This window comes from Chelonoidis abingdonii, chromosome 5, assembly GCF_003597395.2.
Source record: "Chelonoidis abingdonii isolate Lonesome George chromosome 5, CheloAbing_2.0, whole genome shotgun sequence".
NCBI classification, from domain to species: domain Eukaryota; kingdom Metazoa; phylum Chordata; order Testudines; family Testudinidae; genus Chelonoidis; species Chelonoidis abingdonii.
Genome location: NC_133773.1, coordinates 99,316,436 through 99,333,281, shown reverse-complemented (window position 1 = coordinate 99,333,281; position 16,846 = coordinate 99,316,436). Strand labels below are relative to the sequence as shown.

Below are 16,846 nucleotides of genomic sequence, written 5' to 3'. Positions count from 1 at the left end.
GTTTTCCTCTTCTAAATCACAAGTGGTCTAGGAAAGAGACCTGGAGGAAAGGAGGAAAGGTTTAATGAGACCTGATATGAAAGACAGACAGTGTGTGGCAACTGCAAAGAAAATAAATAAGATGCTTTGATAGGTATAACCTGGGGAATTTGGTTTTAAATGAAGGTAATGATGATTCCTCTGTACTATGCCCTTATCAGACCTTATTTGGAAAGTTCTCTACATTGTTAATCACTGATCTTAGAGGATAGTGTCCAAAGGTTAGAAAGTGGCCAGAGCAAGGTAACAAGACTAGTTTGAGAATGTTGAGGGAATATTGTGTGAGGAAAGGAACTAAATACATTGAACTTGGGGAAAAAAAGATGGCAGGAGACCTGTTTGTTGTTTAGGGTTGGGGAAACAGAGGGCTTATGTTTACATGTTCTAATCCTACTGTAGATCTTTCATAACCCAAATATTTCTTTGTTCCTGTTGCCATTGCCACCAGACTGGAATAAGGCATCAGCATGACAGGTCTGTTCCTAGGACCTTAGCTCCTGGAGTCATATGATCACATCAGAATCTCATCTTTTATATGACTCCCCTTTTCTCCCCCCCTCACCCCACCATCCTCTTGGTCATGGAGAAACACTTGAAAACATGAGCAAAGTGTAACTCAATGCAATGATGTCTGCCTTAGTCTGCAGACAGCCTGAAATAATAGCCCCTAAGAGGAGTGAACTGCCCGATGCATCTCAGAAGGTAGTTAATTACACGCAAAATAGGATGAGGTAGCCTCCCACATCACAGCAAAGGACTGTGGGTGAGTGGCTAGAGAAAAGTCTAATATGCTTAGCTCATGCACCAAAGAGACATTGCAGCTGATGAGCTAGGTACTGAGTGTTATCCCCCTCCACCTGTCCCCTACATATGCACTTTGCACTGTCTTCTGCTACTTCTGAAGGAAGGGGGGCAATCCCTGCTGCTCTTCCTGAGGGGAAAAGGTGGTCCTGTGCTGCAGTGTCTACCACCAACACTTCAAGTAGAGGGATGGAGCCACATGGGACCCCATATCACTGTATTGCCTTAATGTGGTCTGATTGACACTACCTGGCTGATTTTACAGTGAATTGGAGTTACTAGCAAAAGGAGCTACTAGATCGGGGTAGGCAACCTACGGCACGCGTGCTGAAGGCAACACACAAGCTGATTTTCAGTTACACTCTCACTGCCCGGGTCCTGGCCACCAGTCCGGGGGGTTCTGCATTTTAATTTAATTTAAATGAAGCTTCTTAAACATTTTAAAAACCTTATTTACTTTACATGCAACAATAGTTTAATTATATATTATAGACCAGGGGTCGGTAACCTTTCAGAAGTGGTGTGCCGAGTCTTCATTTATTCACTCTAATTTAAGGTTTCATGTGCCGGTAATACATTTTAACGTTTTTATAAGGTCTGTTTCTGTAAGTCTATATTATATAACTAAACTATTGTATTTAACGTGAACAAGGTTTTCAAAATGTTTAAGAAGCATCATTTAAAATTAAATTAAAACGCTAATCTTACGCCGCCAGCCTGCTCAGCTCGCTGCCAGCCTGGAGTTCTGTTCACCTAGACTATCAGCGGGCTGAGCAGGGCCTGTGGCCGGGACCCCAGACCTGAGTGGGGAGGTTTCAGGGGTCAGGGCAGAGGGCTGCGGTGGGAGGGGTTCAGGGATGACGGCTGGGGTGTTTGGGGGGGTGCATGGCAGAAGGCTGAGTGTGTGGGGGGGTCAGGCAGAGGGATGGGGCTGTGGGGATGCAGAGCAGAAGGCTGGGTGTGTGTTGGAGTGGGTGGGGTTCAGGGTAGAGGGCTGGGGAGGTTGGGTGGTGTAGGACAGAAAGCTGAGTGTGTGGGAGAGGTCAGGGCAGAGGGCTGGGGGGTATGGGGACTGCAGGGCAGAAAGCTGAGTGTGTGTAGGGGGTCAGGGCAGAGGGCTGGGGGTGCAGGGCAGAAGGCTGGGGGTGTGTGGAGGTTCAAGGGTCAGAGCAGAGGGCTGAGGGGTATGGGGGCTGCAGGCCAGAATGCTGTGTGTGTGGAGGGTCAGGGCAGGGAGCTGGGGGATATGGGGGCTGCAGGGCAGAAAGCTGGGAGGGGGTCAGGGCAGAGGCCTGGGGGTGCAGAGCAGAAGGATGGGGGGTGTGTGGGGGTTCAAGGGTCAGGGTAGAGAGCTGGGGGGTATCGGCGCTGCGGGGCAGAAAGCTGTGTGTGGAGGGGGGTCAGGGCAGAAGGCTGGGTGTGTGGAAGGGTTCAAGGGTCAGGGCAGAGGGCTGGGGGGCATGGGGTGTGTAGGACAGAAGACAGTGTGGGTGGGGATTAGGACAGAGGGGTGGAGTGCTCGGCCATAGGGGTGCTCCCAGCCCCCTGCCCTGAGCGGCTCAGGGCAGGGGACTGGAAGAGAGATGCCTGTTCCACCCACTTCCCCAAAGCTCTGTCCCTATCTCTTTCTGTCCCCTCTAGGGAACTGCCTGCATGCTGTTGCTCTTCCCCCCTCCCCCTCACTAGGGCCATCAGCTGATTGGCGCAGGGAAGGAGAGGGGGCGGGGTAGGAAATCACCACTCTGGGGGAAGAAGTGGGGGAGAGGGAAGCTTGGTTGCCACAGAATCAAGCTTCTGCCTCCTGCCCCCGCAGGGGACAGCGATGGGGGCTGAGTGGGGCTGGGGGCCAGGACTGTGGCAGGCACCTGCGTGCCACTCAAAATTGGCTCATGTGCCATGGTTGGCACGCGTGCCGCAGATTGCCTATCCCTGTTATAGACTTATAGAGACTTTCTAAAAACGTTAAAATATATTACTGGCATGCGAAAGCTTAAATTACAGTGAATAAATGAAGACTTGGCACACCATTTCTGAAAGGTTGCTGACCCCTGGACAAGATGTTTCTGACAGCAGTACTTGTGTGTATGTAGAGGGAAGTGGCACAGAGAATAGGATGGGAAATCAAAATGGTGTTAATAGAGATTGTCAAGATTTATATTTAAAAGGAGTATAAAGCACAGCTGAAGCACAGGAGTTTTCATGGTTGAGAAGACTATGGACTGGTTTTCTGTGATGAAGTAGTAATAAAGCATGGATCTGCAAGTATGTGTAGGCTCAAGGTTTTGTAAGACTCCTTTCTAACTAATTAATGATGGTTCTGGAATGCCAAGGCAGCAGCTCACCCACTTCTACTCCTTGTAGAAAATGACCGGTGGGGTACATAGTTCCCAAAAATAAGGGGAGCCACTTTCTGTGGGCCTGATTCAGCACAATATGTACTTAGTTTCTGCACTCTCTAAATGACTTGTGGTCTCCTTATTTGATGTCTGGCCCTAATTCACATAGGAATACGGTAGAAAAGAGAGGCAGAAAAGTAGCCGAGAGGAGGTAGTAGACTGGGGAAAGAAAGTTCTCTGGATTTTTCCTGGGAAAAATTTTCAAGTAATTAAAATCAAGTGTATTTTTTTAAGCATTGAATTAGTCCATTCTCTTACCTTCCACTGCTTTTCTTGTTTTTGTTTTGTTTTTGTTTTCTGTTGAGTGATTTAGGGCTTTTGGTCTATTTCTGCCACTTCCCAAGCTTTGAATAGGGAAGCATTTTTTTTCTGGAGGCAGCACTTCTGTCTGCCAGCAATAGGTGCTATTTCTAATGGGATGGGTTTTCTCTCATCTTCTTACTCTCCGAAGGTCCTTGTTTCCTTTTCTCTCAATTGTCAGTTTCAGTCACCTTCTCTGCTTGTGTTTTTTGTTATGTCCCATATTATCTTTGGCCTCTCTCCCCTTTTCCCTTCTTATTATTGCTCCCTTGGTGTTCACTTGTCAAATAGACTAGTCGTCTCTTCAGTTTGCCTGGAATGTTTTCCCTTGATGCGCCGATGTTGTGCTAAAGCATATCAGGTGGCCCAAGGCATCATTTACAATAGAGGAAAATGCTCTGCTTTCATATGCCGCTTTCTTGCCCGAACATGCGGAAGAGTTTGGTCAAGCTGCACCATATCATAGACCAATACGATCTTGTCTTCATGGATTTTTAGAGGCATAGGGGTCCCTTTATGAGCTTTCCATTCATGTCCCACCTCAGATCCAGGCATCATTCCAACAAAATTGACAGGGAAAAAGAGAGACCTACACGGTACTGGTACCATTTGGGGTGTACATGGCCATTGCCTAGATTTTTTTCTAGATGCAGAAAATTACAGTGCCAGTCCTGGCAGCCATTGGAAAGGAATGAGTCTCCCCCACCAGAAGTACAGTAGAGAGAAATATTTCTAACCATGTATGCTAGTGTCTGGTATGTATGTGGAATTGTTAGGCAGATCTCTATTCCTTAAACCTGAACACATCTTGCTCCAATTAGTATTTAAAGTGCTGGTAATTCTGTAGTCTAGTTATGCAGCAAGCTGATATCTTTACTAGCCTGTGATCCAGCTGAAGATCTTAAAATGCTCTATAAACATGGATAAAGTAAACCTCAAAACACGCCTGTGAGGAATAGTATGTATGGCATAGCTCTAATTTACAGCTGGAGTAACTGAAGCAGAGGCCCAAAGATATTAAGTAGCCCAAGGTCACATGGTGTGTCAGTGGCAATGCCAGGAATAGAACCAGGATCTCCTGGCTCCAAGTCCCAGGCTTTAGCCATTATTAGTTCAAAGTTTCTCTCCATTATTAGTGGTAGTTGTGCATGTAAATCCTCACACCTGGTGAGAATTGTAGCCTTAGTTCTTAAAATTAAAAATTAGAGAATGCCCAAAAATACCATAAATTTTTAATTTTAAAATTATATTCATATGGATATTAATGAAATGGGATTAATCTGTCTGGCGAGTGACATCATTGTCTTTAAACTGCCCTCTTCTATGGCTATCTCAGAATGGTTAATTTGCATGTAGCTCTATTTGAGATTGTGACGTAAAGAGCTAGAAAACAATTCCGGATCTAAATAGCAAACTAAAAAAAAAATTGACGGCCACTCTCGTAGATATTCTGTTAGTTTCCCCTCCCTTTGTGCAGCACAAAGTAAACAGTTTTCCCATTCAAGTAACACTCATTCTTTCTTTACAAAAATGAAATTGTTGACCTCAGATTAAGGAGATATGGTGGATTATTAGACTAAATGCTGAAGAACAGAATTGAATTCTGACTTGTACATACGGGGGGATAGGACGGGACCAGAAATCCTCTTTGTGACTCTTCGTGAAAAGCATGTGCAGAATTTTCACAACTCTGCAGAACTGACAGCTGTTATTCAAATCACATATCTCCAGTTGATGGTTTCCCCTAAGATTATTCTGTGTGATTTGGAAGAAGAAATGCCTGTGTTTGGCTTTCCTTGGTGGTTTCCCATCCAATGACTGACTCTAGGTTGTAATATCTGACTTGATTACAGCACTTGGTGGCTGCCAGCAAAAGAAGCTCAGGATTTAGAAAAGCAGGGATGTCGCAGCAGTAGTATGGCAATGATGCTGAACTGTCATTGCATGCAAGGCACCTACCTACATTAGACCTGCTCGTGTCATTGTTTCCTGCTCAATTTCATTAGTACTATGAAAGTTTTGTTTTGATTAAAATACTGCAATGTATGTATCTTAAGGATGTGCTTTTAAGGTTTCACAAAGCTGTTCCAAATGGAATTCTATGTTTAAAACTGCAGTGATAGTAGGGTAAAAGCATTTGAGCTGATACTAGCTTTTTTGCTGTTGAGATCCACTGCAGCTAACTCATTCTTCTACAGAGTTCAATTTTCAGTAAAACCCAGGGCTTTTTAATACTCCTGGATATTCCTTTTGAATATCTCTGCATTCTTGTTGGCTCCAGCCAGCTTGTTTTGCTGCATTTCGTTAAATTTGCAGTATTGGTATTTTAATTGCCATTGTGCACTAGCAGGAGTAAGTTAATATGTCGTTTGAGTTAATTTATATTAGGAATAAATAAAACTGTACTGTAACTGTTTTGGTTTTGGATTCTCCCAATAGCTTAGTTCAATTCAATCAGATTCTTTTCTAGATTTGGTTATGTAAGCTCTGTGGGTTCATATGGTTTTTTAACTCTCTTACAAACAAATGTTTCTGCCATGGGGGTAGGTGATATGGTTAGTTGTTGCTGACCACAGATAAAAGCATACATGGGTTGAAATCGTAGTTAGCCAGATAGTAGTCCTGTCTGTCACAAAGAGAAAAGGAATTAGTTTGTTTTAGTCACAAATGGACATTTATTAACCAGTTGCTCAATTCTCTTCATGAAATGTATGACTTGGTTAAGCAGGACTGAGGAGTTGGCTAGCTTATACTATGACTGGCTCGTTCACAACTGCAAATTAAACTAAAATAGAAAATAGCTTTCCAGCTTCATCCACAACTTTTTAACCCAAGGGTGACTAACTTCAACTACTGCACTGTTTTAACTACTGTTTAACTATATGTACACACAACACTAACTTGCTGAATGAAATTCACCAGCCTTTGAGAACTCTGCTGGGACAGAATCATCATTCAGTGCACAGGTAGGGTGCAGAGATGCAGCATGGCCCAGTTACAGCGGCTGGTAGAGTCAGCCCCTCTATGCCGCCTCTGGGAGGGGTTTTCTGTCCCTGGCTTGGAATAAATACTTGCCCCGTGGCCTCTCTTCCTGTGCATCTACAGTGACTCCTTCCTGCGCTGACCTATTCAGGCCTACTTTGAGGCCATCCTGTATGACAGTTTTGCCCACCCACACTTGACTAAAGTTGAGCGTTAAGTGGTGCAGAGAGCATTGCCTAGATGGTACCAATTGCAAGATAAATGAAAACCATGTCTTACTTGAGAGCTAGTTATATATTTTCACATGCAAGTCAAAATACACTGTATAGAATACTTCTTTAGATACAGTGGAATATATTGGCATATTTTAAGATTGCTTCTGTTTCATACATAGTGACAATATGGAATGGCTTATGATAAAAATATGTTTGTCATATGTATGAAATATGGCATAATATACAACATAAAGGGAGGGACATTAGTTGTATTAATGATTCAAGAATTTCTAATACAAGATGCAATATCCATGTGAACCAAATACAGTAACATAGTAGTGAAATACCTTAAATAATTTAGCATCATACAACGTGTCATTAATACAGGGTTTCTTTCCAGTGAACTCGACTAGTAGTGTGTATATTTTTTTTCTAACACACTTTTCAATTTCCAGTATTATTTAGCTTGATGTTGCAGATATTTCATTGTTCAGCATCTGAAGAGAATTAATTCTCACACACATGAACAGATGGCATCAGCCAAACACCATTACAAGTTAGTTTCTCTGCACCACATAGTTCTTTTATCCATTTTTAAAGAGTTGCAATAAATACTGTAGTGTCCTTGTCAATACTATTGCTCAGAATGAATTGGTGACAGAGAAGATTTCTTCAATCTGTTTCTTTCTTGAATGCAAATATTATAGGTGGAACTGGCAATGACTCTTATAGTTATGGTTGTCTAACACTTTCCATAATAAGACCATGTTTTCAGCTGTTTATAACTTTGCCAAAGTTTAACCGTTCACACTGAAATTTTCCATGCTGGGTGCCTGCTTCAGGCTGAAGTTATTTTGCAAAGCTTCAGTTAAAGCACTTCAGCGGTTTCCAAGAGTGAGGCTAGGGGAAAAAAATATTATTTTAACATTAGGCAAAACAATTTTAATGAGAGTTTCACTGTGAACCTTGTGTTTGGAGCACTCGGGTCAGAGGTGGCCTATTGCTTTCCCCATGAAAATTCATCCAGATTTGCCGGATTATAAACTGCTGAAAATCACTGTTTCCATATGCTCATAGAGGTTTGTTAGAGACTGGCAGCAAAATTCTCCAAATACTTTCTCCACTGAGCATGCTCCACTCCCACAGAGTTGACTGAGCATGCTCTAGCATTGGGCTGAGGATGGGCTTTTCCTTCAATTGCTCCTTCTTGCTGCTATGATGCTAGGAGCCAGAACTAAGAGCAAAGGAGGCTTTCCTTTGCTCCCAGTGTCTCCGGCACACAGGCAGGGTGTAGGAGGAGAAAGTTTCCTGCCTCAAATGCAAAGGGTCCGGGGACAGGCTTGGGGAGAGTGATACGTGAAGAGTGAACAGACACATGCTGGAGACAGGAGCACTGGGGGAACAGGGTATACTGAGGGAAGTGCAGACTGGGGCACAGTGGCAAAAAGTGTGTAAAGGATAGAGCAGTCTTCCCTGCACAACCTGAAATAGACCCATGATTCCTGAGTCCCAGCATTACTCAGCTGTCTGCAAATATCTGTGAAACCCACCAGCAAAATGTATCCTCATCCTTCTCTGAGTGATTGGTCCACATAGAAGATAACAGTCTACTACTGCCAGATATTGCATTAGCTCAAGTGGGAGAGGACTCTGTGGTGGATCTAAAACTTTCACTCTGCTGATGCAGGGGTCAGTGGCCATGGACTCATAGGGATCCTCTGGGATCTGCCAACTAGGCACAGCTTTTGTGAGGGAGGAGGGATGCAAACCCTGTCCCATAAGAGCACCATGTATAGGGATCATCGAGAGGGAATCTCATGAGGTTTCCTCTTGTGGATTTTGATTGGGAATAGGGAAAAATCTGGGTCCATAATAGACAACTAATCTTGTAAAGTACATTTTTAAAAAGAACATCTTATCTTTTTGTTCTACTGAATGTCTCTATTTATTGTTTATTACATACTAGAAATATTGCACTTATGAAAGGAGACTCAAAGAGCTTGGCTTGTTTAGCCTAACCAAAAGAAGGTTGAGGGGGGATATGCTTGCGCTTCATAAATATATCAGAGGGATTAATATTAGGGAGGGAGAGGAATTATTTAAGCTTAGTACCAATGTAGACACAAGAACAAATGGGTATAAACTGGATACTAGGAAGTTTAGACTTGAAATTAGATGAAGGTTTCAAACATCTATAGAGTATGAAGTTCTGGAACAGCCTTCTTCATAACAGATACTAAGCGTTAATGTCTTCACCTGTAAAGGGTTAACAAACATGACCTGCAGCACCTGACCAGAGGACCAATCAGAGACAAGATACTTTCAAATCTGGGTGGAGGGAAGTTTGGTGTGGTCCTTTGTTCTTGGTCTGTTGTCTCTCTGGGCTCGAGAGTGACCACACGTATCTACAGGCTCTCTAATCTCTGCTGCAATGTAAGTACAAAGGTAGAAAGACAGTATAAGTCTTTAAATTGTATTTTTTCTGGATAAGCCTGTTTATCCATTCTATGAGCTGAAAGACCCTGTAATATTCTATCTTAAATTTACAGAGATTATTTTTACTCTTTTTGTCTTTATTAAAAACTTTCTTTTAAAGACCTAATTGATTTTTACTCCTTGTTAAGCTAAGTATTGAGTCTGTATTCCCCAAGGACTTGGTGGGAGGGAAAAGTAAACTTCCTCTTGTGTTAATGATTCATGGAGCTTGAATCTGTATTGCCTCTGGGTGAGGGGAGAAGGGGGAGAGAAACCTGATCTCTTGTTGTTGTTCAAGGAGTTGAAGCACGGTAATCTCCTGGTGTCCCAGGCAGGAAAGATCTGGGAGGAGGAAAGAGGGGGAAGGGAAATGGTTTATTTCCCTTTGTTGTGAGACTCAAGAATCTGGGTCTTGGGGGTCCCCAGGGAAGGTTTTGGGGAGACCAGAGTTTATCAGGTACTCAGAATCCTGATTGGTGGCAGCATATCAGATCTAAGCTGGTAATTAAGCTTAGAGGACATGCTAGTACTCTAGTACCATCTATTTTTGGACTCTAAGGTTCAGATTGAGAGAAAGAATACTATGAACATGGTGAGGCGTGTGGGAAAGATAAGAATCCAAAAGCCAGTAAGATATAAACTGCACTAGGAAGTTTGGACTTGAAATAGACGAAGTTTCTAACCATTAGAGGAGTGAAGTTCTGGAACACTTCCAAAGTGAGTGGTGGGGGCAAAGACACATCTGGCTTAAGACTAAGCTTGATAAGTTTATGGAAGGATGGTATGATGGGATAGCTTAATTTGACAATTGATCTTTGATTATCAGCAGGTAAGTATGCCCAGTGGTCTGTGATGGGATGTTAGATGGATGGGATCTGCGTTACTGCAGAGAATTCTTTCCTGAGTGCTGGCTGGTGGGTCTTGCCCACATGCTCAGGTTTAGCTGATCGCCATATATGGGTCAGGAAGGAATTTTCCTCCAGGGCAGATTGGCAGAGGCCCTGGAGGTTTCGCCTCCTTTGCAGCGTGGGGCATGGGTCACTTGCTGGAGGATTCTCTGCAGCTTGAGGTCTCCAAACCACAATTAGAAGACTTCAATAACTCAGACATAGGGTAGGAGTTTATTATAGAAGGGGATGGGTAGGGTTCTGTGGCCTGCTTTGTGCAGGAGGTCAGACTAGATGATCATATTGGTCCCTTCTGACCTTAAAGTCTATGAGTCTGAGTCTATGTATAATCAATATATTACTGTTTTTCTTTCCCCATGTAGTGGGGAAATTAAATATATTTATATATAAAGTAGAAGCATGTTAAATAATTTAGCTATGTCACTGTCGTTCTTTTGAGGGTTTGGATTTGCTTCTGCAATGAGATTTGCCCTAGTTTAGGAAGTTGTCTTTTGCAGTAATTAGGATTAATGGCTTGATATGGTGTTATCATATTTGTCAATTCTCTCTTAATGTGCCAAGTGCTTCATGCCTTTTGATGATAACCATAGGAAGTTCCATTTAGACAAATACAGTATTTGTGCAGCATTAGGATAAGGGAAATACATCATTTGTTTTGCCAATGTTTATACCCAGAGAGTTTTGCAGATTCATTAATAAATTCATCAGATGAGCTACAAGTTATTCCATAGAGTTGAATGTATGTTCCACTCCAACTAACTCAGCTCTAGATATTTTCCATTTTTTGTTTTTTACAGATTGCTCCAAAGCAATCCAAGTAGTGGGTGATAGTGAGCATTTATAAGATATGTAATTAGCAGAGGAAATGAAGTCTTAAGTATTGTAACTCAAATAGTCCATGCTGTTCAGAAACTCACTCTTCAGTATTACAAAGAGAAAGCCAGTACTACAAAATAGAAATGTTCTAGCCATTTTATTTCAATGAAATTGTTCTCTGCAGGGCTCCTTCACTGAAGACATTAAACCAGCCAACCAAAAAGATGAAACTGATTCTGGAAGGCCAGAAATGATGAATTCGGGGTTTGCTTCACCAGGTTTGTTGCTGCTAAACTTCTTTAGCCTGGTGATATTCCCCTACAAATCCATTATGTTGTAAATTTTTTTCTTCCTCCCTGCTAAATGCTCAAGAAGAGTGCATTCACAGTGACATCTAGAGGTTTCATGAGAAAAGGCTGAGCTCGTATTTGTCCTGAAATGGTATTACATTGTTTTAAAATCTATCTGATGACTATTGTGTCCATTTTGTAACTTACATGTCTTTTATATGAATAACTCTAGCTTGAAGTGCAGCATGCCCAGAACGTACTAAAAGTAGAAGCTAGTGATAATGCAATAATGGTTTCAGTTCCAGAAATGGTTTTTTTTTCAGTACATAGAGTTTAAGGCCAGAAGGGACTACTATATCATCTAGCCTGACCTTCTGTATATCACAAACCACCAACACCACTTGCACACTAAACCCAGCAACTCAACTGAGACCAAAGTATTACACCCCACAGCAGGACCGGCGCCAGGGTTTCTCGCGCCCTAGGCGCACGGCCATTTCGCCGCCCCCCACGCTGATCCCATGGCTCCAGTGGAGCTGCTGCAGGCATTCCTGTGGAGGGTCTGTTGGTCCGTGGCTTTGGTGGAGCTGCCGCAGGCATGCCTGCGGGAGGTCCACCTGAGCCGCGGGAGCAGCCGACCATCCGCAGGCGTGACTGCGGCAGCTCCACTGGAGCCGCAGACCAACGGACACTCCGCAGCCATGCCTGCGGCAGGTCAACCAGAGCTTCCTGCCACCACCACCCCTGGCAAAATGCCACCCCCTCAATAATCCTGGTGCCCTAGGCGATTGCCTAGGCTGCCTAAATGGTAGCGCCGGCCCTGCCCCACAGGAGGTTAGGTTATACATTGAAGGAAGAGGGGGAAATTTAAGCCCATCTTTCTAAGGGTTCATAAATATATATGTATGGCATCAGCACTCACCCTTAAAGTTAAGGCTTTTCATATGGTTCCTGGTCAGACCGTTGTAAAATTGAATTTCTCAACTAGTTGTAAAATTATAATGCTACTTGTTCCTGGTAGCAATGTTGCTAAAAAGCAATTTGCATTCCAGCATATCTTTTTGTTTACTGCTTATTCATAATAAGATCATGTTAACTTATTTTTCGATTTCTAAAACGTGCCGATCACTGTTTATCTTGGTGCAGGCACATACAAACAATATGAGGTAGATATTTCAGTAAATGACATATTTGCCTGTAGTAAGAATATAAATATACCCCTCCCATCCTTCAGGTAAAAGCATGATTAACCATTGGAGCTTTTCACCACATCCTGAAGGTTAACCAATTTGAGCTCCATCGTCTCAATGAAAGAAGCACATTCTGCCCTCCATTGAAAACCTTTGGTCTCCAACTCCTAGCTGTTCAAATGAAGGGACTATTAACGAGGACTCATAAGCTGATCTCAGCTGCTTTGGTGGTCCACAGGGAGGGGAAAAAGAGAGCCCAGGCTTTCAGGTAGATAAATCCCAGTCAAGGTTAATATCAACATCTTGAATTGCACATGGCAGCCAATGTAGGACCTGCAGTGCATTAGTGTAATGTACCAGTGATTGAACAATTGGAAGGCTAAATTCTGCACTAGTTGAAGTTTCCAAGTTGTCTCCGGTGGTAGCCCAGTGAAGTTCATTTAATTAATGATCTAATTGGGAGGTAACAAAGGCTGAAGGTAACTGTGCCAAGATCCATATCTGAGAGAAATGGTCATACCAAGTGTAGGTGAAAAGAGTACTTTTGCTCCTCCCTTAAAGCCCTTTGGACTTCAGGAGTAACTTGGGATCCAAAAGTATCCCCTAAACTGTGTACAGTAGAACCTCAGGGTTACAAACAAATCAGCCAACCGCACACCTCATTTGGAACTGGAAGTATGCAATCAGCCAGCAGCAGAGACCCAAAAAAAGGAAATACAGGTCAGTACTGTGTTAAACATAAACTACTGGGAAAAAAAAAAAGGGAGGAAGTTTAAAAAAAAAAGATTTGACAAGGTAAGGAAACTGTTTTGTGTTTGTTTCATTTAAATTAAGATGGTTAAAAGCACCATTTTTCTTCCACATAGTAAAGTTTCAAAGCTGTATTAAGCCAATGTTCAGCTGCAAACTTGTGAAAGAACAACCATAATGTTTTGTTCAGAGTTACAAACATTTCAGAGTTATGAACAACCTCCAGTCCCAAAGTGTTCGTAACTGTGTGGTTCTACTGTACCTTTCTGAAGGATGTACAGTCTCCCCCTGCCAGTCTGTATAGATCCTTTCCCCAAACAGCCAGCATCACCTCTGTTTTATGTGACTGAGCCTCAGTCATCCATCCCTCTGTCTCAGCAGGCCCTGGGAAAGCAAAGACAGTGCACTTTCTTGTTTTAGTGAAAAAAATAGATAAATCTGAAGTGCCATCCACTATTGATAATGAAACAGTTTGAGCTACAATATCCTCATTTGAGTACAGACCTAATGTCTGTTTCTTTGAGAAAATAAGTTCTGCTTACTCTGAGGGATGTTTTCAGCACAGATCATCAGGTTTCCAATCCCATTCCACAGTCACTGTGATTTTATTTTATCTCTCTCTTTCCCCTCCCTCCCCCCCCCAGCAAAAAAAGCATTCTTGAAATTTACAATTCTTACATAGCTGAGATTTTTCTATTTTTTTAATGTCATGCTGAAAAAAATATTTTGATTCTTGTGTTGTGTGGATTAGCTGCAGAACAGAAACAATTCAAGACAACTGTTACTTGTGCCTGCCCTGCTGTGCCCAGCGTGGAGTTCCCTCCTAGCACCCATTCTGAAGAAGCAGCTTCAAAAGATAAAGATCTGAAGAAACCCGAGACAGAACAACAGAAGGAAGCAGAGGTCCTAGTTACAGAGAAGGTAGTGTGATACAGAAGAGCATGGGAGAGGGAGAGCAAAGGACCTGCCATGCAAATGCTTTCAGTGTTAATGAACTAGGTTTTACTTTACCTTATACAATACTAAACTAGGAATTTAATCAAAGCAGCCTGTTAGTGAACAGTCTTGAATCATTGTTTTACTACAAAATTTTCCTCTTTCTTCCACGTGGAAGAACTGAACTTTGGTATTCCTATATGCACTGAACCAAAGGTCCAAGCTTGCGAATTCTTCTAACAGTGTTTTCTGTTGGTATTTTCTGTTGCAAGCAGACCAGTTAAAGTTAATGGGACTAATTATGATTTTGAACAGTGCACCCTATAGTAAGTGTTTGCAGACTCATGACTCAATTCAGTTGCAGCTCCCTGATTCTGCACCACCTGCTCCGAGCACTAAAGTGGCTGAAGCAGACTAGAGAATCAGACCTGAAGATCTTGTGTTCCTGTGTGTAGGGAAAGCAGAATATCTGAAGAATGTAAAAGAGAGAAGTTTGCCCTTAAAGCCTTCTTGAAATATTCAGTGAGTGCATGTGATTGAGGCCTGGTCTACACTATGCGTTTAAATCGATTTAAAGAGCGTTAAATCGATTTAATGCTGTAACCGTCCACACTACAACGCCCTTTATATCGATATAAAGGGCTCTTTAAATCGATTTCTGTACTCCACCCCGACGAGAGGAGTAGTGCTAAATTCGATATTAACATTTCGGATTACGGTTAGTGTGGACGGAAATCGACGTTATTGGCCTCCGGGCGGTATCCCACAGTGCACCACTGATCGCTCTGGACAGCAATCTGAACTCAGATGCAGCGGGCAGGTAAACAGGAAAAGCCCCGCGAACTTTGATTACATTTCCTGTTTGCCCAGCGTGGAGCTGTGATCAGCCACGGTGGCGATGCAGTCTCAAATCCAAAAAGAGCTTCAGCATGGACTGTACGGGAGATACTAGATCTGATCGCTGTATTGGAGACAAATCTGTTGTATCAGAGCTCCGTTACAGAACACGAAATGCCAAAGCGGTTGAAAAAAATCTCCAGGATACACAACGCTGCGTGACAAGCGTAAGGGAAGCCAGAGACTCAAATGGACATGGAATGGAGGGGGTACTGAGGACTCCAGCTATCCCACAGTCCACAGCAGTCTCTGAAAAGTATTTGCATTCTTGGCTGAGCTCCCAATGTCTGTAGGTTTCAAACACAGTGTCTGGCGTGGTTCAGGGATAGCTCTCAGTTTCCCCGCCCCCACCACGTGAAAGAAAAGGGAAGAAATCATTCTTGACTCTTTCAATGTCACCCTATGTGTACTGAATACTGCTGGTAGACGAGATGCTGCGAAGTGAAGGAGCAGTATCCACTCCTCTTCCCCTCCCGGTGGTAGACGTACAATATGACTGATATCCGTCATCGCATCAGCCCGTGAGTGCTCCTGGCTGGCCTCAGGTGAGGCTGACCGGGGCGCCAGGGTAAAAATGGGAATGACTCCCAGTTACTCCCAGTAGATGGTACGAATGGCTGGTAACCGTCTTCATCATAGCAACTGGGGCTGAGCTTCATCAGCCCCTCCCTTTCCTGTGTAAAGAAAAGATTCTGGACTGTCATATCCCGGGAGGCTGCCTCCCCCTCAATTTTATCTCACTACAAGTCTCTGTTTCTATTCCTGCATTCTTAAAACTTCATGACACAAATGGGGGGACTCTGCACGGTAGCCCAGGAAGGTTGGGGGGGAGGAAGCAAGCGGTGGGGTTGTTGCAGGGGCACCTCCTGTGAATACTGACATGGAGCTGTGCTCGATACACTGGTCCTCTAATACACTTGCCCCTTATTCTGGCAAGGACTGACTCTATTTTAGAACCCTAAGGGAGAGATTGACTCAGTCCAAGTAAGTCAATCCCAATTTGCTTTTGCGTTGGCCGCCCCGGCCGATTTCAGCCAGGGGCACTCATGATAGCAGCAGGACAGTTACAAGGGGGAGAGAATAACCATCATCTCATTGCCAGTTTTCTCTGGCAGTAGACGGTACAGAACGACCGGTAACACATCGGCTATCATTGCAAAAGCAAGTGAATGCTGCTGTGTAGCGCGGAGTATCGCCTCTCTCTCCGCGGCATCCAGTACACATACGGTGCCGGAAAAAAAAAAAGCTGAACGGGCTCCATGGTTGCCCGTGCTATGGCTCTGCCAGGGCAATCCAGGGAAAAACGGCGCGAAAGGATTGTCAGCTGATGTTTTCCCGGAGGAAGGAATGACTGACGACATTTACCCAGAACCATCCGCGACAATAATGATTCAACCCAGAATTCCAAGGGGCGGGGGAGACTGCGGGAACTATGGGATAGCTACGGAAGAGCTACCCAAAATGCAACGCTTCAGAAATCAATGTTATCCTCGGACCATGGACGCACAATGCCGAATTACTGTGCCTAGTGTGGCTGCATGAAATCGAATTTATAATATCAGTTTTATAAAACCGATTTTAGCTAATTCGATATTATCTCGTAGTGTAGACGTGGCCTGAGACAGTGATTGTGTCTGACAAGACTCTGCTGTGAGGAAATGTATATTGCTGCAAATCTTTGGACTGGTAGCAGCCTTGGTATTTAGGGAAGTGTAATATCACATGGGGAGCAGTAACAATAAAAAAAAATCCAGAATTTAAATATTACAAAATTACACCAAAGTGATGTAAGTAGAAGTTTAGCATCATAATCTTGATTCAGAAAATATGTGAAAAAAACTTCATATAGAG

The 16,846-nt window shown here is 43.3% G+C and overlaps 1 protein-coding gene across 6 annotated transcripts in view; it reads left to right on the top strand.

The window, feature by feature from the left end:
* LIMCH1 (LIM and calponin homology domains 1) overlaps positions 1-16,846 on the top strand; it is a 177,144-nt gene that overhangs the window by 112,502 nt on the left and 47,796 nt on the right. For all 6 annotated transcript variants that reach the window (XM_075066499.1, XM_075066497.1, XM_032764988.2 and 3 more), the window contains 2 exons: positions 11,117-11,210; positions 13,914-14,083. In XM_075066499.1, coding sequence (XP_074922600.1) covers positions 11,117-11,210; positions 13,914-14,083 — 264 coding nt within the window. The remainder of the gene's footprint in view (positions 1-11,116; positions 11,211-13,913; positions 14,084-16,846) is intronic.